General features: G+C 33.1%; 2 protein-coding genes across 5 annotated transcripts in view; both read right to left on the minus strand.

Moving 5' to 3' along the window:
• On the minus strand, window positions 1-11015 carry LOC106671128. Of its 3 annotated transcripts, none has more exons than XM_014401967.2 (6): window positions 10936-11015; window positions 1800-1890; window positions 1535-1748; window positions 1230-1481; window positions 994-1169; window positions 1-837 (listed from the first exon to the last, which is right to left on the minus strand). In XM_014401967.2, the coding sequence occupies exons 2-6, from the start codon at window positions 1876-1878 to the stop codon at window positions 719-721; spliced, it is 840 nt and encodes a 279-aa protein (XP_014257453.1). In that variant the 5' UTR covers window positions 1879-1890; window positions 10936-11015; the 3' UTR covers window positions 1-718. The 3 variants fall into 3 exon arrangements, with proteins under 3 accessions (XP_014257453.1, XP_014257449.1, XP_014257451.1); XM_014401963.2 differs by lacking the exon at window positions 10936-11015 and adding an exon at window positions 7099-7432; XM_014401965.2 differs by lacking the exon at window positions 10936-11015 and adding an exon at window positions 7099-7429 and having other exon boundaries at window positions 746-1169.
• The window catches only part of LOC106671127 (transmembrane protein 184B), a 24394-nt gene continuing 11132 nt past the window's right edge, over window positions 8771-22032 (minus strand). The window contains exons 3-8 of one of the 2 annotated variants that reach the window (XM_014401961.2): window positions 15752-15917; window positions 15417-15675; window positions 15183-15352; window positions 14883-15109; window positions 14729-14813; window positions 8771-11153 (exon numbers count right to left, since the gene is read on the minus strand). In XM_014401961.2, the coding sequence (XP_014257447.1) occupies window positions 10984-11153; window positions 14729-14813; window positions 14883-15109; window positions 15183-15352; window positions 15417-15675; window positions 15752-15917 (1077 nt within the window). In that variant the 3' untranslated portion in view covers window positions 8771-10983. Of the gene's footprint in view, window positions 11154-14176; window positions 14233-14728; window positions 14814-14882; window positions 15110-15182; window positions 15353-15416; window positions 15676-15751; window positions 15918-22032 lie in introns of those variants that run through there. The other variant, XM_014401962.2, reaches the window with a different exon arrangement.

Raw genomic sequence — 22032 nt, forward strand, 5'->3', positions numbered from 1 at the left:
TGTCCTGAGAGAATCAAATTTTCTAAAAAAAGTTATATACCTATAAAACAAAATTTATAAGTATGCAAGCTTATTGGCGAAAATTGCTCCAGACATTCACACACACAAAGAAAAAAAACTGCTAATCCTTTCTATTGTAAAAAAACCAAATTATTTATATCACAAAATAATACAAAGAAAGGGTACAACAGTCGATTTTGGAAAGCCAAGAACAAAATAGTGAAAACAAACGCTACTCAAGCTCCCCAAGATAGAGTGTGTCTTCGAAAAATACAGAAAACTACGAGAAACCATACAAATGCAGAAGCAAGAGGCGTTGCAAGTGGACATATTTCTGTACAAAGCGTCGGGAAAGCCAAAGTCGAAGCACAATGTGAAATTTTCCGGCCCAGAAGTCCAAATGATAGTTGAAGGAGGGGGAAAAATCCTGGTCAATGTTTTCTCTTTGTGACAATTTTTAAACACAGACCAATTCAGGTACAATTTTCTTTCCTTGTCAAAAATTCTAAGTACTATTGAATTTAGTTGAATCTCTGTCAGTATGCCCAATTTGATCCATTACTCTGCCTTAAAACATTTTTATATGGCCTAGTGCATCTCACTTTATGCAATTTAAAAAAAGAAATTTTATAAATTCAACAACTAGAATTGGTCTATTTGTCGAATGAGATTGATGGCAGGCTTTGAATCTTTTTGGAAGCCTAAATTTAGATTGTATCTATGATCTTCTGAGCCGGTATTTATGTCCAGGCTGAACTATACCTTTTTTTCTTGTGCTCTTTACAACTTCTGTCGTGTTCGGTGGTGTCGTACTCGTTGACATATCAATCTTTTGATCTGTTTCATAAAAAAAAGAAAAAATAACGAATGTTTTAAAACAAAGAGAAAGTTGAAAATATAAAATTATGGCTGTTATACTGTTCTAGAAAGGGTTTTTGATTGGCTAGGTCAAAAGGTTTCAAAAAAGCTATCTTCCGTATGATATGCTATAACCTAGGTTGAGCATGAGTGTGTCCCTCAGAGCTGGTTGAAGTTGGTGTTCGAGGTAGCGGGTCAATAGTGATCTGACTCCTCTTATGAAAACCTCTTCCATCTCGACAGTCATATCTAGATCGCCTTCTCTTGCTTCAGGTCCATTGGATCTCCTTGACGCATCTTCATCTTCGATGCTAAATAAATAAAAACCATAAAACATTTAGTGGTACGGATATCAGCTGATATGGTCTTACCCTCTGCAGCCATAGGAGTGTACGCTGATGAACTGAGGCTCTACGAAGGTCGCGGCTGTGTCTACACCCAAACCCCTGCCTCTACTTGGTTGTACTGTGAAACCCAGACCTGCCCGTCTCATCCTGAGCGTCATGTTGCACTTTTCAGCAGGTGGTGCATCAAGCTTTTCATTGTAAAGTTTGACCTTACCAGTCACAGCCAGCTCCCTGAAAACCAGCCTTGTCTGCAGCGTCCCCTGGCCAGGATCATACCTGAAATGCATTAATTTATAAAAACCCTTTAATCTAGAAATGACCAAACATACCGGCACTTTTCAATTTTGGCCCATTTCCCAGGCGCTCTGATTCTCATGTCTGTCAGGTACATGTCGTAGGGTGCAGACCTAAGTGGTTGGTGGAGTGCATAGCCGGTCAAGTCTAGTGACTGGCCTCCGGTCCGTTTGGTCGATATCGAGCTTAAGACTTTGTTGAGCCGACCGGAACATTTCTCATTCCTCTCATCTACCGGAAAAACTGAAACTGAAACTCATACGTGAGTCTTCGGCTATCTGGCTTACTTTCCTGCCATACCTGTATCATTTCCTTTGTTTGCTATTGAAAAGGCCGTCTGGACGAGCAGCAAGAGCAGAGCTCCCCTGAGCAGCGTCATATCCGACAGTATCTAAAAATAAAAATTTGGAAAACTACAATTATGTTAAAACTTCTATTGTCTTTTTTTTACTGGTCATTCTTTCTTTAATTTGATTATGAGTATTCTGTTTTTGCTAATAGCTTTAATTTATTTTCACTTACAGTATTTCTAACTTCTTGTACCCACTTCAGGTTGATTAAAATTCAACTTATCTTTTTCTTCAGGTCTTCTACTACTTTTTCTACTCGATTTTTCTTTACTAATTGCTCTTGTTACATTGTCACATGGCTTTGTTACAAGTATTTTCCTTTGTGTTCATTTATGTACACTTACATTTAAAATTTTTCTTGTGTGTTTTATCTTATGAACTTCTATCTTATTTTCTACTTCACCATTTCATTTCAGTTTTATGTGTTGCATTGTTTACCTAATGATACTGATTTGTTAAATTTTATTTAATTTTATTTTTGTCTTCTATGTTTTTTTTCTTTCTGATCTTTCTGTACTAATTGGCTTTGTTATGTGTATTGGTCTGTTTTTGTCAAGTAAGCTTTTTCATAGGTTTTTTTTGTGTTATATATTCTAATTCACTGTTTGTTTTATCTTATCTGTTATACTATTCACTTAAGCTACTGGTTTGTTAAAACTTCACTTTTTCTTTACGTCTTATGTTTTTCTTCTTGATCTTACTGTACTACTTGGCCTCATTTTTTGTAGTGTTCTGTTTTTCCTTCACTTTCTATGTTATTTATAATATTATTCTTCTTCTGACTTTTGTTCTATGTTATTGTTTCCTATTTAACTGTTTTTTTTCTTTATCCTCTGTTCTATGCGTTTTGTGATGAATAAAACTCCCATTATCTTTTCCTTTAAGGCTTTTACTACTTTTTTCTGCTCTATCTCATATTTTATTTTCTAATTCACTATTTATTTTGTTTTATTTGCTATAATGCTCACTTCACTTAAGCTCCTCATTTTTTATTTTTAACGTCTTTTACTATTTTATTCTACTCGACCTTTCTTTACTTTTTAGCCCTGTTTTGTGTATTGTTATTTTTTGTTTTAGAAGTTATGCTTTTTCTTCTCTTTCATTTGTCTATCATTCTATTTAACTATTTTATTCTGTTTTTTGTATGTTTTCGTTTAGTTTTTGATCAGCTGTTCTTTTCCTATGATTTCATTTACCTATCTTTCTATTTAACGTTTTTCTAATGTAGTTTAAAAAATATATATATTTTATGCTGTCTCCTACTTCATTTTTTTCTGTTGTCTTATCTGATATCTTGCTCGCTTTAGCCACTGGTTTGTTAAAACTTTCTTTTTCTTTATCTATTTTATTACTTTTTTGTTCTCGATCTTTCTTTAAAACTTGGTTTTCTTTCTTGTAGTTTGCTTTTTTGTATATATGTTTTTGTCAAGGCTATCTTTTACTCTCGAATGAATTTTCAACTGATCTTTGGTTTTAAGTTGTGTGCATCATTTTCAATAATAAAGGTCAGAATCTTTCCCTTTTCGTCTCATCTTTCGTCTTTTGTCTCTTGAACGCCCCATTAAACGTCCGTCGGGTTTCGCTTGTTTTCCACTTTCTTACGACAAACTAACGTTAGAGATCAAACAAAAGAATAGTTTTTCCAGGCTGTATCGAACAGCTTCATCGTCCTGAAAGCGTGAGAACATTTACAAACCAAAAAACAAAGAATCCCTACGTAATTCTTGTTAGGTAAACGATTTGCATAATCCAATTAGGTCCCGGTGCCAAAAATCTGTGCACGCCAAATCGTCGTGAAAACCCCAATCAACCCAATTGGAAAAGTCTCAACTCTTAGAACATTTATAACAAGCCTTTTTCTCTTTTCAAACTTTTCTTCACCGCCTAATCTACTCCTTTTATCTCTCATTACAAAGGTGAGAGAGAGAGAAAAAAGTGAAAAGGAAAACATTTCATGCTTTCAACGCGAAAAAATTGGCCAAAGGATTCCATTGATAGCGAATTAGAACGTTAAGACATAAAGAAAGGGAAAGAGAGAAAGAAAAACGAGAGTGAGAATGCAATTCGATTAAATTAAAAATTAAAAGCGACGAACGTTTTCACTTAATTAACGACGAGAAGGCGAAACAGAGCGGATCGAGTTTTCGGAGGAAATCGCCCAATTGCGACATATTCACACTTAAACTTAAAATCTTTCTTCTGCCCTAATATATTTCGTTATTAAAATTTTTCGAAAATAAAAATTAAAAGGGCATCTCTGAACTTGAAAATTAAATGAAGTATCCATTGGACTTGCTTCCCTGCTTCTTGTTCGTTATTGTTTACGTTTGTCTTTTACACCTTTTTTCTACCTAATATTTTTTTACTACTTGGCTCTGTTACGTGTACTTTATTTTCGTCAAGAGTTGTGCTTTTCATTTGCTTTCATTTATCTCTCTTTGTAGTAAAAGTTTTCTCATTTGTTGCATGTTTTTCGTGTTTCCTTATTCACTATTTTTGTTCCCTTATCTATATACTGCTTGCTTAAGCTACACTTTTGTTAAAACATTACTTTTTTCCTTATTTTACTACTTTTTTCTTCCCGAACTTTCTTTACTACTTGGCTCTGTTACGTATATTGCTTTATTTTCGTCAAGAGTTGTTTTTCCTTTGCTTTTCATTTACCTCTCTTTATAGTAAAAATTTTCTCATTTGTCGTTTGTTTTTCCTGTTTCTTAAATTACTATTTTTGTCTACCATACTACTTGCTTAAGCTACAGCTTTGTTAAAACTTTACTTTTTTCTTTATCTATTTTACTACTTTTTCTTCTCTATCTTTCTTTAATACTTGGCCCGGTTACGTGTATATATTGTATTATTGACAAGAGTAGTGCTTTTCCTTCGTTTTTATCTGCCTTTATTTACATTTCAAGTTTTTATTCTGTTTGTTGCATGTTTTTTCTTTTTTCCCTATTTCACTGTTTTATTATTTATCCTCTATGTGTTGATTACAATTGTAACTCACACTTAACCTGTGCTTTTCCTTTGGTTTTATCTGCCTATCTTTGTATTTAAAGTTTTATTCTTTTTGTTTCCTATTTCACTGTTTTATTCTTTATCATGTGTACTGGGCACTATGGGTGGTCTATTATTATTTGCCTTCATATTTAACGTTTTTACTCTAGTTTGTTATTCTTCATGTATCCTAATCGATCTTTTTGCCCTTGCTTTTTCTTATTTGCTATTCCGTTCATCTAATAGTATAGGTTGATTAAACATTACTTTTATTTTCTTTACGCCTTCTATTAATTTTTTATTCTTGATTTTTGTGTATTATTCTGTTTTTGCTGAGTTATTTTTCCTTAGCATTCATTTATCTTTCTTATTATGTTTCCTTGTATGTTTTACTTCTTCATGTCCCTTAATCTAGCTTTGTGTGGCTTTTTAAATTTTGTTGTTTCATTTCTTTCTGTGTACGCCCTCTTCTAAGAAAGAAACACCTTTCTTCTCAGAAGAAATTTTCTTCTTGTTGATATCTATTTCGTCAATTTTTATTTAGTTTAGTTTGTTCTTATTTTTTTCGCGTTGTACTGTTCATTTTTACTTATTGTTTCCTAGTTCATCTTTTGGTTGTCTCGATTTTTTTTGTACTACTTGGCCCTTGTATTTTTCTGTTTTTGTGTGAAGTTATCTTTTTTCTTCGCTTCTATTTGCCTATCTTTGTATTTAAAGTTTTTGGTTAAAACAAAAGAAGAGAAAAGCATACGACAAAACACACGTGGAAAACGCTAAATATAAGAGCAGGTAAGTAAATGAGTTATAGCAAAACTCCTAACAAAAACAAAATACACATGACAAAACAAAATAGTAAAGAAAGACCGAATATAAAAAGACTATAAGACGTACAGAAAAAGGAGAAAAGATAATTTTGCCAAGATATATCAATAAATTTAAAAGTAATAGACGAAATAAAGAAAAAATAAATTTTAATCAACTTGAAGTAGAATAACATAAAATGAAAAGATCATCAAATAAAAAAAGAAGTCAGGAAGAATAAAAACATATTACAAAACACAGAAGAAAAGCGTTAAATTTAGGCAGATGAAAACAAAGGAAAGCCTCCTTGCAATTAATAGAACAATACATGTGACAAAACCAAGTAGTAAAGCAAACCTAATTGAAAAAAAAGTATAGAAGGCAAAACGAAAAAGAACAATGTTGTTTTAATCAACCTGAAGTGCTCAGCATACATAGAAAATACACAGAAAAATCAAGAACAACAACAAAATTATCAAGATCAAATCGTAAACAAGACCAAACAAAACGACAACGCAAGGAGGAAACAAAAATATATGTATTTTAGGAGAAACAGTAGAAAAGACAACAGAATTGTACAATTAGAAAAGAAGAAGATCAAAATTTCTTGGTAGAAAAAGCGGTTTTCTTTTGTAATGCCAAAGAAGGCATACTCAGAAAGAGTTTCAAATAGGGAAAACAAAAGAATTAACAACTAATGATCAAGACCACATCGTAAAAAATTCAAACATAAAAAGACAACGTAAGATGGAAACAAAAATATAGATATTTTAGCAGAAATAGTAGAAAAGTCAACAGAATCGTACAATTAGAAAACAAGAATAAGAAAATTTCTTGATAGAAAAAGCAGTTTTCTTTTATATTGCCAAAGAAGGCGTACACAGAAAGTGTTTCAAATAAGGAAAACAAGAATTAACAACTAAATCGTCAAGAAGACATCAAAAAAGTTAAAACATAAAACGTCAACGTAAAATTGAAACAAAAATATAGATATTTTAGCAGAAATAGTAGAAAAGTCAACAGAATCGTACAATTAGAAAACAAGAATAAGAAAATTTCTTGATAGAAAAAACAGTTTTCTTTTATAATACCAAAGAAGGCGTACACAGAAAGAGTTCCAAATAAGGAAAACACAAGAATTAACAACTAATCATCAAGACCACATCGTAAAAAAATTCCAACATAAAAACACAACATAAGATGGAAACAAAAATACATATATATTAGCAAAAATAGTTTGACGTTATCTATGATGATAATTTTAAAAACAAAACAAGGGTGACTTGTCGCACCACCTTGACTGAAAGATCTTAAGACAACTGTTGAATTCGGCATTGATTTTAAATGAAAGTTAGTTGAATGTAGGTAAGTCCTTTTTTAAATATTTCTTAATTTTGTCATAAAGCCCAAAAAGATTGTGAAAGAAAATGAAACTTTCTGGACTTTTTACTTACGTTTTCACCTCGGTCCTCTCGTTTCTGACTCCTTGGAAATACTGTGTCAGGAGGCTCTTGTAGGAGGGCTGGAAACTGGAAAGCAGTCACGGTCCGACGGTCACGGGCCATCCTCCGCTTTCACGGTGTTGCGGGGCACGAAACGCCGCGGTACAACGGCCCCGCGCATACGGGGGGGGGGGGCAGGAGGCGCAATTTCACGGAAAATTCTTTTCCAGGGTATCTTTACCCTACCCACATTGGACATGTGGTCATGGCAAAAAATAATCGCCCAAGTCAAAGAACGTCTCACAAAAGAACGAGATATCATGTAAAAAATGAGTCACATTCTTAATTTTTATCATTCATTTGAAAGAAGAAGACAGTAAATCAAATGAGAATTTTAAATTATGCAAAACTACTCTAAAAAAATATAAAACATCAAACCAGGAGATTTTTTTTTAATGAAACATTTCGTTTTGTCCTTAGAGTTTAATTTTACCAATGGTATCTAAAGATTAATATAATTCATCATAAATATCAGTCCACCTTTCTGCTGAAATGAACAAGAAATAAGCAACTAGCATGTCATATTTAAACTAAATTTTTACTTGTTATTGTTGGTTGTGGCAAAATTTGAACTGCTATAAAGCCAAATTCAAAAAGGCACAAAGGATTGCTTAAGACTTACATAAAGTTTATATTGCAGAAGGTGTAAAAGGGCGAATTTCTGCTAGACAAACCTCTTTATTTGCCTTTTATTTCCACAAAATTTTGTTGTTCAGGGTATCCAACCACCAATAAAAGCTGGCATCCCACGAGGGTACATCCAGTCCACCATTTACACAATGTATCATCATTACCACTAACACTACAATCCTTTTATAACTTGTATCCTATCCACTTTTAAGGCCAAAATCTGTTATAATTGTTGAATTAATTAATCGTTATAATCGTTTAGCCCAATTGTTTTCAATTATGATTATTTTATACAATTTATTTTTATTCCTGTCACTGTAATAAATTAATAATAAACAGACAGGAGAATGGAAAGGTTCAGGAATCTTCTATTTCAAAAGATTTTTTTTTTTAAATAACAACATTTGATTAATATAAGTTTGATTATTTATACAATTTCTTTTTATTCCTATCACTGTAATAATTTAATAATAAACACAGGAGAAAGGAAAGGTTCAGGATTCTTCTATTCCAAAAGATATTTTTTTTAAATAACAACATTTGATTAATATAAGTTTTATTATACAAAATAAACATGGTGGAAGTGACTACATAGCTTGTGTTCCGTTTCTGGACAAAATATACATCTTTTTCATCGACTACGGCAAGATCCAATCAAACCGAAATCCACAATCGAAAAACCCCCGCAATGTACAAAATAAATAAATTAAAAAAAAAAAAAAAAAACGGGGCTCGCACAGTCAAGTAGAATATTAGTCTAGAAAATGCTTTCTCGCAATGTTTATGTATATATACAGCCTTGTCCATGTACAGCGTACAAGTCTAAATAAATGATAATAATATTGCACTAGAATTAAAACAATTAACAAATATGTTTTAAATTTTTTTTGTTATTTTTAAAATATTATTTTGAATGTTATATACAAAAAGAAGAAGTATTTCTTATTCTTATATTTATTATAAACAAAAATACGTTTTATTATTAAATTGTGATTTATATTTGGTTTAACACTTAACACTTACACGTGGTTTTTCTTTTTTTATATTAACTTTGGTATATTTATTAAGGAAGATAGATTAAACAACCACCTTTTCTCTAGGAAAGATTTTTAAAACATAATTTGTAGCCTATTTCAAATTAATGGGAGTTTTTTCCCTTTTGACCGAAAATTTAACTCAAAAATGACTCACTACTTTTGTCTTGGGATCACAAACCATCGTCCCTTTAAGTACTTTTCTTGTCGGCCAGATAAGCCGAGGATCTAAGAGCGAATCGTGAAAAGAAGAGTGTCTTCTTTTTTTAGCAATCTGCTCGAATTCGCTGGGACAAACATTATTTTACACCTACATTTTTTTGATCTAAAATATTGCACTCAGTTCTGTCTTTGTTCTTTACCGCTTTAACGGCTCGCGGACAATTTTTTAAAAATCTTTTTACGCCTGATACTCCATTTTTTTATCTGAGAATTTATAGAGAGAAAAACTAAAAGGCATAAGAGATTAAAAAAACTTACAGTAATCCTTTAACATTTGCTCTAACTCTTCAAACAAAATATTGAGACAAGACCAAAAAATGCTGAATGGACCAGCCTAGAATCTTATTTAACCGCTGCTTCAGGGTCTTTAGAGTCCAACTCCAACTCTGATATCAAGCCAATAAAAGCTGGTATCCCTTAAGGGTACATTCTGAGTCCTATCCCGTCCGTCACACAAGATACCATCATTACCACTGACACTACAATCCTTTTATAACTTGTATCCTATCCACTTTTAAGGCCAAAATCTGTTATAATTGTTGAAACAAGACGTCTTTACATATAATACCAATGCATCCAATTGTCAACCCACACCATCTCAATGTTACTTTTGTCAACAAGCTGTTCTTTTCCCATGTCCAAAAGTTCCATATCAACTTTTCATTCTGTCTTAACCATACTGCCAATGCTTTCTCTGCACTTTCTTATCCTGAGAACATTCTAAGTCGGTTTAAAAGACAATGGCCTCGTATTGAGTGCCAGCATCGGCTGATTTCTCTTAACCCCTATCATCCATATGAAGTGGTATAATTTCTGTGTTGTTACTGGGGGAAAAATCAAATACGCTGAAGATACAGAAGAAATTAACCTAACCTCTAACATTAAAGGACTACTGTACTTGTAGAAAATATAACGATAAAATAAATTTCTAATCAATAAACAATTTCTTTTATATTGTATAAAGTATAAAAACTGTCGAAGGAACACATCACAGCAATATCAGGCGACTCGTAAACCTATGATCAATATTGACTCTTTTACTCAAACGTTCAAACGTGTAACATTTTCAAATTAGCAAAGGCTACAATATTTAATGGTTTTTTTCAATTTTTGGTCACAACCGTGTTTTTTAAATTTTTTTTTACATATTTTGTCTTTTTTATTATATATAATAATTATCATATGAATAGCAAGGTATTAAAGTTAAATTATATTTAATTTTCTTTTTTTTAATATTGTAGACTAGAATAGAAAAAGAATTGTTCGCCACAATGTCAAAAAAATGTATTTACAATATAAAATTCCATCGTTTTATGGTCATACGGTATTTATGGTAAAAATCAACTGATAAATCAAACCTAAGTTTTGAATGAGTGAAATAATCAACAAATCAATTTGGGTTTTCTTGTCGCTTTCTTTCTTTTTTTTCTTTCTTTATTTTATCTTAAAACTTAACGGTGGGTTAGCTAGTTGCATCACATCAAGCATTTATATACAGATAAATAAGGAAAAAGCTTCATCGTTAAGACTGAAAATATACAAGCTTATGCTTTAGAAAAAATAAATAAAAAATAAAAGCACATGAAGTATGATCCTAAGCATCGCCTAATTTCTTTCCCTCTTATTTGTTTTATCTACTTTTTTGACATTGTGATAAACAATTTAGCTTAGAACGATGTGTATTTATTGTGATCGTGTCAATAAGTATAAAGCTGCAGATGCTAATGTTTTTTTATCAAAACTTCTTCAAATTTCTCATGGGAGGAAATAAGTATCGCCTACTCTAAATTAAAAATAAGCTCCAGAATAAAAATGTCATCCTTGTGTGCTTTAAAAAACAAAAAATTGACGTTGATCACAATAATTTTTTTGTTTTGACTGGTTATGAAAAACACAGGTGTACCTTGTAAAAATTTTCACTGGACAGAAAATTTGTTCTTTTTACCCTGCCCTACTGGTATTCGTCGTCGGAGCTGAGGAGCATCGTTTTCTCGTTGTAACCGTGGCTGATTGTTGCCACTTTCTGACCTCCGGGGTTTTTTCGCTGGATCTGGCAGCCGGGCGGTGGGGCTTCTTCGGGGTCGTATGTGCTTACTCGTATACCACGTTGAGAGTGGGAACCTGAAATTGTTTTGTTTTAAATTTGAAAGTATTAACGGTTTGAACAAATCCTCTACAGACATTCCTGGGGAACAGTAATTCAAACTAAAAACAAATTTTCCGACTTGCAAACAAAAACACATTCATGCTAATAAATACATTCACTGTACTATTAATATTCATCATTTAAAAATACAAAAACAAAAAATACAAAATTTTCAATATGCTCAGTATAGAAAGATCCTGACAATTTTCACTTATTTATTTTATTTTTGTAACTCATTAACATTATAGTGGTTTGTTTATCCTCGTTGGTTTGGACTGTCAAATGTATTTTGGCTTCTCACCATCTTTAGTGATGGCCAGCGGGGATAGGCAGACCAAAATGATCAAATATGATCTCAATTACAGACTCATCACTTCATTCTGCGCTAAACACAAAAATCTCAATTTATTTTTATTTTTTTCATTGGTTTGATGAGAAAACACATCATCAGTAGTATCAAAATTGGAGTAAAAAATCATCTTTCAACTTGTTACATTTTTCATCCAATTTAACTATCACTTGAAGAAACTAAACATTCTCAATCTTATTTGACTCTATTGGAAGAAATAAATCGTTTTATTATTTATCATCTTTTATCTATAGTGGGGATAAACTAAACCATCATTTTATTAATCATCATTTTATTTAACTATAGTACAGAGAAACTGAATCATCATTTGATAATTCATCATCTTATTTGACTGTAGTAGGGAGAAACTGAATCATCATTTTATTATTCATCATCTTATTTAACTATAGAAGGGAGAAACTGAATCGTCATTTGATTATTCATCATCTTATTTTACTATAGCAGGGAGAAACTGAATCATCATTTTATTATTCATCATCTTATTTAACTATAGAAGGGAGAAATTGAATCATCATTTGATTATCCATAATCTTATTTAACTATAGCAGGGAGAAACTGAATCATCATTTGATTATTCATCATCTTATTTAACTATAGCAGGGAGAAACTGAATCATTTTATTTAAATATAAAGGGCGAAATTGAATCATCCTTTGGACTTACATTGCCTTACGTATGAAGAAAATAAATAATTCGCCTTTACATTGCCTTGTGTAACTGTATGTTTAGAACTAAATCATCATTAGATTATTCATAATTTTATTTAAGTCTCATGGAGAAAATAAATAATCTGTTGGTTCTACATCATCATATTTAACTATGCCAAGGAAAAGCCTAATCATCATTTGAATATTCATAATTTTTTTGCATTACCAATTGGAAAACCTAAATAATTCAACAATTCCATCATTGTGTTTAGTCAACTTTTGAGTCATCATCTCACTAAATCATCATATTAGTTTTTAATCATGAGCATTTATATAGGAGATTTGCTAACGCGGATTTTATGACCGTAAAATCAGATAAGGCTGGATCTCTGGATTCAAATGAATCACAACTGTTATGCCCCGTAGTGCGAAGAACAGAATCCATGCAATAAGATGAAAACGGGCAAGCATTTCATGGTTTTTAAGTCCATATTTTTCTTGGTTCTTTCATTCAACTATGCTTAACTCAGCAATACAAAAGCCTTTAAGCGTTTAGGATGGATGCACAATGAATTATGCTTTAAATACAGCAAGATTAAAAAAATAAATCAATAATAAAAATCAAATAGAACAAACTTATCGATTTGTTTTCATTAATCATACAAAACTTTAAAAAACAAAACAAAGGACAACAAATCAAAAATGACAATCTTTTCAATATTTTTATATATCCACAACTACAATGATTGTTTCTTCAAAATAAAAATTCTAATGATACAATACATTTGATTAATTTAATTACATTTAAATTACAACAATAATAAAAATAAAATAAAAAAATAGAATCGGTTTGAACGATTCTTATTACAGTTAATGTTTGATCGATATGTCTAGAGATACAATTTAAAAATAATAATAATAAAATTAAAGAGAAAAATAATTTGAGTAGGAATGTTCTTAGTATATTGTTTTCTCTTTACTAAACTACCTCTTTCATATTTACATATAGAACATAATCGGAAAAGTGGTTGCTTTTAACATGAATATGTTTTTGGAATGAAAACAAATTGTTTTGCCATCAATTTCGACTTAAAAGGGAGTGCACATGGATTAGATTAGGTTAGGTTAGGTAAGGAATAGTTTGGGTTAGGGTTAAAGACTGGTTAGGTAAGGAACAGTTTGAGTTAGAGTAAAAAGACCAGTTAGGTTAAGAATAATTTGGGTTAGGATTAAAGAAGGTTAAGTTATGAATAGTTCGGGTTAGGGTTAAAGACCAGTTATGTAAGGAATAGTTCGAGTTAGGGTTAAAAACTAGTTAGGTTAGGAATGGTTTGAGTTAGGTTTGAGTCGGTTAAGCTAGGTAGGGTAGGAGACAAGTAAGGTCACATATTCATGATTCAAATATGCGAGTGTTTTTCTATATACTTCTAAACGTGACAAAATAATAATATATGTGATTTTATAAAATCTAATATTCGTGTGGTAATTGTTCCTTTTATATTATATAATAGTTGCAATCTAAGGAATAAAAACAACCCTAAATACCGTAAAATACATGTATACTGTTAATTTTTTTAAATTAAGTTCTTGTGTATAAGTAGTCTAAATAATGGTATAAGCATCTTAATAGACCTGAATTGTGTTCGATATATAAAACAATAAGATTTAAATAAAAAGTAAAAACACAATAATACAAAAAAATGGGAAATAATAATTACAAATAAGAATAAATCGATATTTTTAAAGCACACACTTTTATCACAATAATGAAAACATATGAAAAAATTAAATTATAATAATGGGATGAGGGGAAAAATTAACGAACATCATGAGAAATAATACAAACTCTCATGCTTTAAAAAAAATAATCATGATACCATGCATCATCCAAAAATCATATTATTAAAAGAAAAATATGCAATGCGAGTTGCTTTAAGAGAGCGCTGGGTATTAGAACGAGTGGTTTTTTGTTGCATTTTTTATTTTGCCAGTCAGAGCTTCTCATATGGGTTCTGTTTCGACGCTGGAGGTACAACTTCTGCAACAGACAAAAAGACGAACGGTGCCTTCCCGATAAAGGGGACGGCGTCCGTATCGTTTTTGGTATGACTTTAGACTATGACCTGTCAGAACTTGAGTGCTTTAAGTGCTTCAACAAGACACCTTTGACTCCTTTTCAAATATGGAAATTTTTTAACTAAGCAAAACGGCAAAAGCAAGGTGGTGAGAAGAAAACTACAATGAATTGTATAAAATTAAGGGTTGTTATTAAGCAATGTCATTCGATTATGCTTATTTATAGTGATTTAAATTTATAAAAGCAATAAGGTAAAGATTTTTTAAGTATAGAATTTTTTATGGAGACAAAGGTGTACAAAGTAATACAGAACCGCAAAACCACCAGCTGCATCCGTGAATTTATAAATCATCAAAGGTTAAACATGCAAAGTGTATAGAGACAACACAAAAAAAAAGCGAGATAATAAAATCATGCGAATTAACAAAATGACAGTAGAAAATAAATCGCCAATTACCTGAGCTATACTGCGTATATTGTTGATACTGAGGATGGAAATTATGGATAGCATCTGTCATTATGTCCTTAGGGTTCATCGTTTCCTATATCATCAAAGTGAGAAGGGAAAGAAATTAAAATTGTTTATCGTTATCGTTTAATATATTAAGTACCTTGAGGCTACTAGAAATACTGTGCATTGTGACTGTTCGGCCAGTCTCTGCCGTGTAGACGGAATATGGGAAAGCCGCCCTAAGTGCAAGAGCAGCGAAAAACATTTCAATGCATATCAAGAAGTTCTGGTAGCCCGCAGAGACTGTTCCTGCAGAGGTCGTGGTCCCGTGAGTGTCAATGATCGAGTCGATCACTTGCGCTTTCTCCAAAACGGCCAGAAGTACACCTTAAAGCATACAAAAATAAATAAATAAAATAAGAGATTTTTGACAAAATATATATACAAATTTATTTCTTACCTTGCCAAAATGAAAGAAAGATGACGGACTTGATGGTGCAAAATTTAACAACAGGGTCAAAAGGTGTAAGCATATCCTTTGTGGCGAAGTAGAAAAGGAAAAGCCCGTACAAAGCCAGACTCACGGAAATATTGTATATTATCGTCGCATATAAATACCCTCCAGTTGGACTGTTTTTAAAAAATAAAATAAAAATGATTTAAATTATAAAATAAAAGATCAAAAACCACTTACCTCCAGTCACCATCATGGTATAAGCCCATGCTCTGAAGCTGAATTATCACTAAGGCCATAACGGGCTTCACAAAGCAAAACTGCAAAGTGGCCTGCTTGCAAAATCTCAGAAATCCAATCGTGTAAGTCTTCCCGGAGAGGCAGCACGTCCCGTACGTGCAGCTCGACCTGATAGGCTTCCCGCGTATTTCACTCATGATGTTACCTTCGTTGCCGAGGTACTCGTAACACAGACTCATAAAGTTGTAAATCACAAAAGCTAGAGACAATTTTCAAATGTTAACAAATCTGGTTTAATAGGGAAAAATATATAAAAGTATATATAGTAAATATACCTTCATAGCAGTCTCTAACAGTAAAGAAGTAGATATAATAGTTGTCCTTGTTGAAGAAAAGCAAGCTAACCCAGGAATGCAATCCATATATAGGTACAATAAATAGGATTCGGATAATCCACCGCTGCTGCGATGGGTATGTATACCAGCGTAAATGCTTATAGATCTGCAAAAAAGTTAGCAAAATTAAGCATATTCCTACATAAATTAATACCTTTAGTTGCCTAAATTTGGAAATTATTTTTGACAGAATCAATATCAGCCTTTAGATAATTGGGAACCAAAAGATGATTACTTTCCCCTGGTTATGGTTATACAAAATGATGAATAATCAAAGTGATGATTTGGTTCTTCCACAAGACGATCAAATAAGATTATTTAGTATCAAATGATGATTTAGTTTCACCATGTTATAGTTAACTTTGATGACAGAACCAAAAGATGATTATTTTCCCTCTGTTTTGGATAATCTGTTAATAAGATGATGTATAATCAAATGATAATTTGGTTCTTAAAAGACAGACATATAAGATTATCTTCAATCAAATAATAATTTAGTTTCATCCTGTTATAATTAAATTATAAAAAACGGGATTCCTCAGGTTCGGTTCTCATCATAAAACACCTCGGTTTTTCCTTTCTACCATTGAAGTAAGGGAAGGCAAATATTTGGGCATTTTTTTCGACACAGCCCTTCGATGGAAACCTCAAATAGCCCCAATTGTCTAATTCAGGAAGGAAAATACTATGTCTGATGAGATCCTCGCTAATTATAATTGGGGAGCGAATAGGACAATCTTTTAAGAATAATCAGCATGTACTTAGGAGCAAAGTTTATATACGGAGCAGCATGTTACTCTTCAGCGCAAATATCCACTTTAAAACCACTAGAGGATTTATTACCAAGGTATCAGGATTGCAATAGCGGCGTTTAGTACAAGCCCTTTATACAGTCTCTGCAATGATGCCGGTGTCCTTCCCCCGGATCTTTTCAGGGAGGAGACAATTCTTAAGATCGTTGCTAAGCTTTGTTATAAGCCTTTTCATTCTCTATTTTTTTCAGTTTTCCGTAACTCTTACAAAGATATGTATTCATTCCTAAGAACTAGGATGACACCTTTGGGAATCCGCGGTACTGAAATGTTGATATTAGGAGGGAATACCTTGCCGGCGGTTGAAGGTTTTAAATTGCTAGATATTCCACTGTAGTCATTACCTACGGCCACAATTATCGAAGATCTGGCCTTATTGAACAAAAGAGAAACACTTCTCTGATGATCAGGGCAGAATTCATGTGAATTTTAAATAGCTATCCCAACTATAGTTTTTTATACCGATGGGCCCAAAAATGAAATTGGTGTACGGTGTGGGATATTTGCTGATGAGTACAACCTGAGTCGGTCTCTATCAAATGAGGCTTATTAATATTAATCAATATAGTTTGAGGTAGGGTTAGATTACTTTAGGAATGGTATGGTGAAGTAGGGTCATGGTTAGGGTTAGGTTAGAAAAGGTAGGGTTACAGTTAGTGTTAGGGTTAGATTACTTTAGGAATGGTATTAGGTGAGCTATGGTTGGAGTGGTTAGGGCTAGGTTACTTCAAGAATGGTATGGTTAGGTAGTGTTATAGTTAGGCTTAGGTTAAGTTGTATATCCAAAAATATGTGAGTGTATTTTTCTTTTAAATTCTTTTTTTTATATTCCTGCATTGAAATTGGTTTGTTATCAGTTTCAATTACAGTTTTAAGTACGAATTAATAAAGTAGAACTCAAAAAACTTCTTAAGATATTAATAAACCCGCTTATCGTCTGATAATAATTTAACACCAACAGCCTAATGTAAATTAGACTTAATTTTTACATGAAAATTCAAAATCTGAGATTATTTAAGATTATTTAAGTTACGAATTTATCTAAAACTATTCATAAAAACGAGAGAGAGAGAGAGAGAGAGAGAGAGAGAGAGAGAGAGAGAGGAGAGAGAGACCCATATAAAAAGACAGATCGTATCGAACCAACCTACAACTTCCAATTAAACCAGGGATTTGTATGAAATAACTGTGCTTTGAGTATATTCCCAAGAAATTGAATTTTAATGAGGTCAACAACGAATCTCAAGATGCACAATGTATATTTTCAAATAAAACAGCGAAAACTGAGGGACCCATAAATGTCCTACTTCAGACCAGAAACAAAATGTATAAGTGTTTGAAAAATAGATCCTTTGAGAAAACTCAAAAAAATCAAAAACCAGTACACACCTAACCTCTAATGGAATATAGCGAGAACAAGGGACCAAAGAAGTTCTAATATGTACTGATAAACGTCCAACTGGACCAGGGATTTTATGGAATATCTTAACTTTGAGTATATTCCTAAGAAATTAAATTTTATTTCTTACAACGACAAATATCAAGATCCACGCTGGATGGACTGTTATGGGTCCAAGTGTCAATGAAAAACCTCAACTGCTAAAGGGACTTCAGGACCCCCCAACGTTCGGGAAGAGGGTTTTGAACATCCGGGCAGGATCTCATGGTAGAACTGGTTCTGTTAATAAGCCCAAACGATAGACTTCCGCCAGAACTCGTCGGGCGATGTTGGACTATTTAGAACAAAGCGTTATCGTTCCAATTTAAAGTTTCCGGCGGAGGGGACTTAGGAAATCCACTGAGGTTCAGGTGGGCTTTACCGCACAACGCCGCATTGTTGTACGACAAAGGTAAATTTGCCCCGGGGATTTACCGATCCGCTCTGTCGAGGACAATACAAGTTGAAAGGCTGTGAATAAATCCTTCGAGGGTTAAAATCAAAACGAAAATTTCCTTTTCTTCGAAATTGTGAAGTTTACTCTATTAAAAATACGACTTTTTCCGCTAGTGGTCATAAAACAGTGGCCGCAGTCCAAAGGAATATTTTCGAAGAATGTCGTTTTATTCAGATCTGAAGATTGTGGTCATAGATTGGCCCACAATTCTTTGGAGGTTCATTCTTCTTATTCTTCGAAAATAAACCGAAAATATTGAGAGTCTAGGATGATTTAATGAAATGTAAGTCCAATCCCAGGGATAAAATATAACAACAAATATCAAGATCCGCCGCTGGAAATCAAGTAAAACATCGAAACCTGACGGACCCATACACATCCTATTTTCAACAAGAAACCGAAAAACATCCCAAATTGGGTAAAAAGTAAGATCAACTTCTGTAAAAAAATGGGATTTTAACGTGTATCTACAAAAATTAATTCAAACCTAACAAAACACAGCGAAAACAAGTGGACTCACAGCTGTCCAGCGTGTCATTGAAAACCTCAAAGCTTTAAACTGAATCTACAAGTGTTTGAATCTAAGATCCTTCGGGAATACTACAAAGAAACTCGGCTATTATTTTTTAAAAGATCCAATTTGGATATATAAAAAAAACAGCGAAAACGGACGGGCCCATAATGTCATTAGCTACAATCGCCAATCAAAAAACCATCATTATCAATCGAGAAATTAATTGAATGAAAGCTATTCAAACCACCAACGGAAACGGTAATTCTAACGAGTACTTTCATAAACTTTCAAAAATCAAGAATTAAGTGTTATCAAATAAAACAGCGAAAGCAAACGGACCCAAACACTTCCAATTGAAGGGGTCAGGGGAAAAACAGTACATCTCCATTTTTCTAAATTTTACAGGAGAGCAAAAAATCGATTTACCATTATGTTTGAAGCACTAGGCTGTTCTTAAAAATTTAATGAAAAATACAGCTATTAAATTTAAACACCTTTCACATCAAATCAAAAATTAAATATTGAAAATATTTTTGCAATATGGATAAATTTTCATTTGGAAAAACAAATCGTGTACTTAGCCTGTTTTTCCCCACAACGTTTCAATTGTACTGATGAAATTCAAAACTTCCAACTGATCAAGGAATTTTATGAAATGTCTCTACTTCGAGTATAATGTGAAATAAATTGAGTTTTAATGGATATAACAAATATCAATGTCCACACTGGATATCAAATAAAACAGCGAAAACAAACGGACCCACATACGTCCTACTTTCGATCAGAAACCGAAAACCATCTCGAAGAAAACCAACAAGTGAATAAAACGAGAATATGGATTTTAACGTGTATCTGCACAAAACAACCTGGCTGCTTCGAGAAACCAGCGAAAACAAGCGGACCCACAGCTGCCCAGCGTGTCATTGAAAAACCTCAAAACCTTAGTGATGCATGAAACCTGATTTTTCGAGAATTCTCCAAAGATACTGGAAATGTGGATACAAACGATTTTTTTTTTTTTTTCAAAGATCAAGACCTACTGATAGCTAAAAAGTATAGCGAAGACAGGCGGACCCACAAATGTCTAACTTGAATCATAACAGTGAATCAACGAGATAACAATGAAACGAAATTTCTTCAAGGATAAACCAATGTAATGTGGATTTTAATGAAGTAATCCTGTTGAAGAAGAACGACTACTCATCCCGGTCCGCCAATCCTCGCTGGTTGTGCATTTTAAACTAGTTTGGAAAATTCGCAGTTTGTCTGAGTGTAAATTCTAAGTTTTTTAAATTTTAACGAATATAATAATGTATGGCTAATGTGGAAACACAAGGCCAAAAAAAAATTAACTAAGAAAAAAGTTTATTTTGAATTAAGTATCTTCAAACGTGAAATACCAATGAGATGTCTATGAAACTCATACTGGTCCGCCCGTTATCGCTTTTTGACCAATGTAACGACATTCCGAATTGGATAGGGAGAGAGAACGAGCCATGAAAAGAATTTTATTGCGGAACGCGGCACCCGACCTGTACTCTGGTTATTCACGGTCCGTTGAAGAAGACGAGAATCTTCAGATCGTCTCATGCCACAAATGAAGTTGGACCGAACTTGGCTATGTCGAAAAGGAAGAAGGAGAAAGTATCCGACTGGTTTGCATAGACGGTTTATTTTAATCGGCGGCCTTTCACTCTCGTCCGCCTAATCGACACAGCTGAATTGGTCCAATTTAAAAAAAAAGGTCCACCCATCTTCGCTGTTTTCCCCTGGATGTCAACAGTCTGGTTTGCCCTCGTTGTTGCAATTGATCAGTCCTTTGTTTCACCTCTTTTATGTCAGGTTTAAATCCTTGATTTTGGAAAATACGCATTGCAAGATTTGATTCACTAATTATTCAGAAATTGTGGGATGCGGTCTGGTGTGATGTAGGTTTCAGAAAAACGTTTTGTTTATCGTGCCAACGTTTCGATCTTTTATTTTTACTTTTAGGACTTTTATTTTTACTTGTTGATTCATTTTTGTTTGTTTATGTTTGCCAATTCATGTAGGACATTTTGTGGGTCCGCTTGTTGCCGCTGTTTTACTTGATATCAAGTGTGGATCTTGATATTTGTTGTACTCATTAAAAGTCAATTTGTTCAGATTATTTACAATACATTTATGTATGTTTCATAAAATTCCTGATTCTGTTGGATGGCTGGACTTTTTTGGATCCACTAGCTTTCGCTGTTTATCCTTAGAAGTAAGTTTTGAATCGATTTATGAAAATACACGTTAAAATTAATTTCCCTTGTAGTTTTCGCGAAAGTCCTAATTTTCATTTTAATGTTTTGAAGATTTTTTCAACGGCACTTCGACAGTCCTTGGTTCGCATGATTTCGCTGTTTTCAACCTCTCACGACCGCAGTTTTGACGGATTTCGTCAGATTCAGTCCATCCTGCGTATTCGTATATTCGACCCTCTAATCCTGGATATAACCCCGGTACTAGAAAAAGGGAAAACACGTCCAAGGATTGATAAAGGGGTCAGATAAGTCGAGGCGATTGTTCCCTAGAACGGTCGGTCCCACGTTGCAAAAGCAGGGAGAACAGGATCACTTTCATTTTCCATCCCACTCTTTGAAGCCTTTTTGAACCTATTTTCAAGAGTGTAGCAAGAAAAGATACACGGGTAAATATATTTTTATAGGAAGAGAACGAAAAGGAATTTTTATGGTTTTTATATGGTCAAATGTTTTTTGAAAGAAAATTGAACGGCTTCTTTTTTGAATCAGAATTCGTCCTTGTTCTCAGGCAACGGACCGTTACCATTGCTATAAATCCATAAGAGAAAGAGAGAAGAAAAAACACCAAATTTCGCAATATTTCTGGTTTTTTAATTACGCAACAAAGATCCCACGGGAGATGGTGAGCATAGTCCTTTCACTTCTTGTGGGATCGTTTGGCAAATTGGTCCCGTCCCCGGGGGAACTGTCTCGGGTCCCGGCAACGACCTCG

Source organism: Cimex lectularius, unplaced genomic scaffold, assembly GCF_000648675.2.
Source record: "Cimex lectularius strain Harlan isolate CLEC.00 unplaced genomic scaffold, Clec_2.1 scaffold39, whole genome shotgun sequence".
Lineage (NCBI taxonomy): Eukaryota > Metazoa > Arthropoda > Insecta > Hemiptera > Cimicidae > Cimex > Cimex lectularius.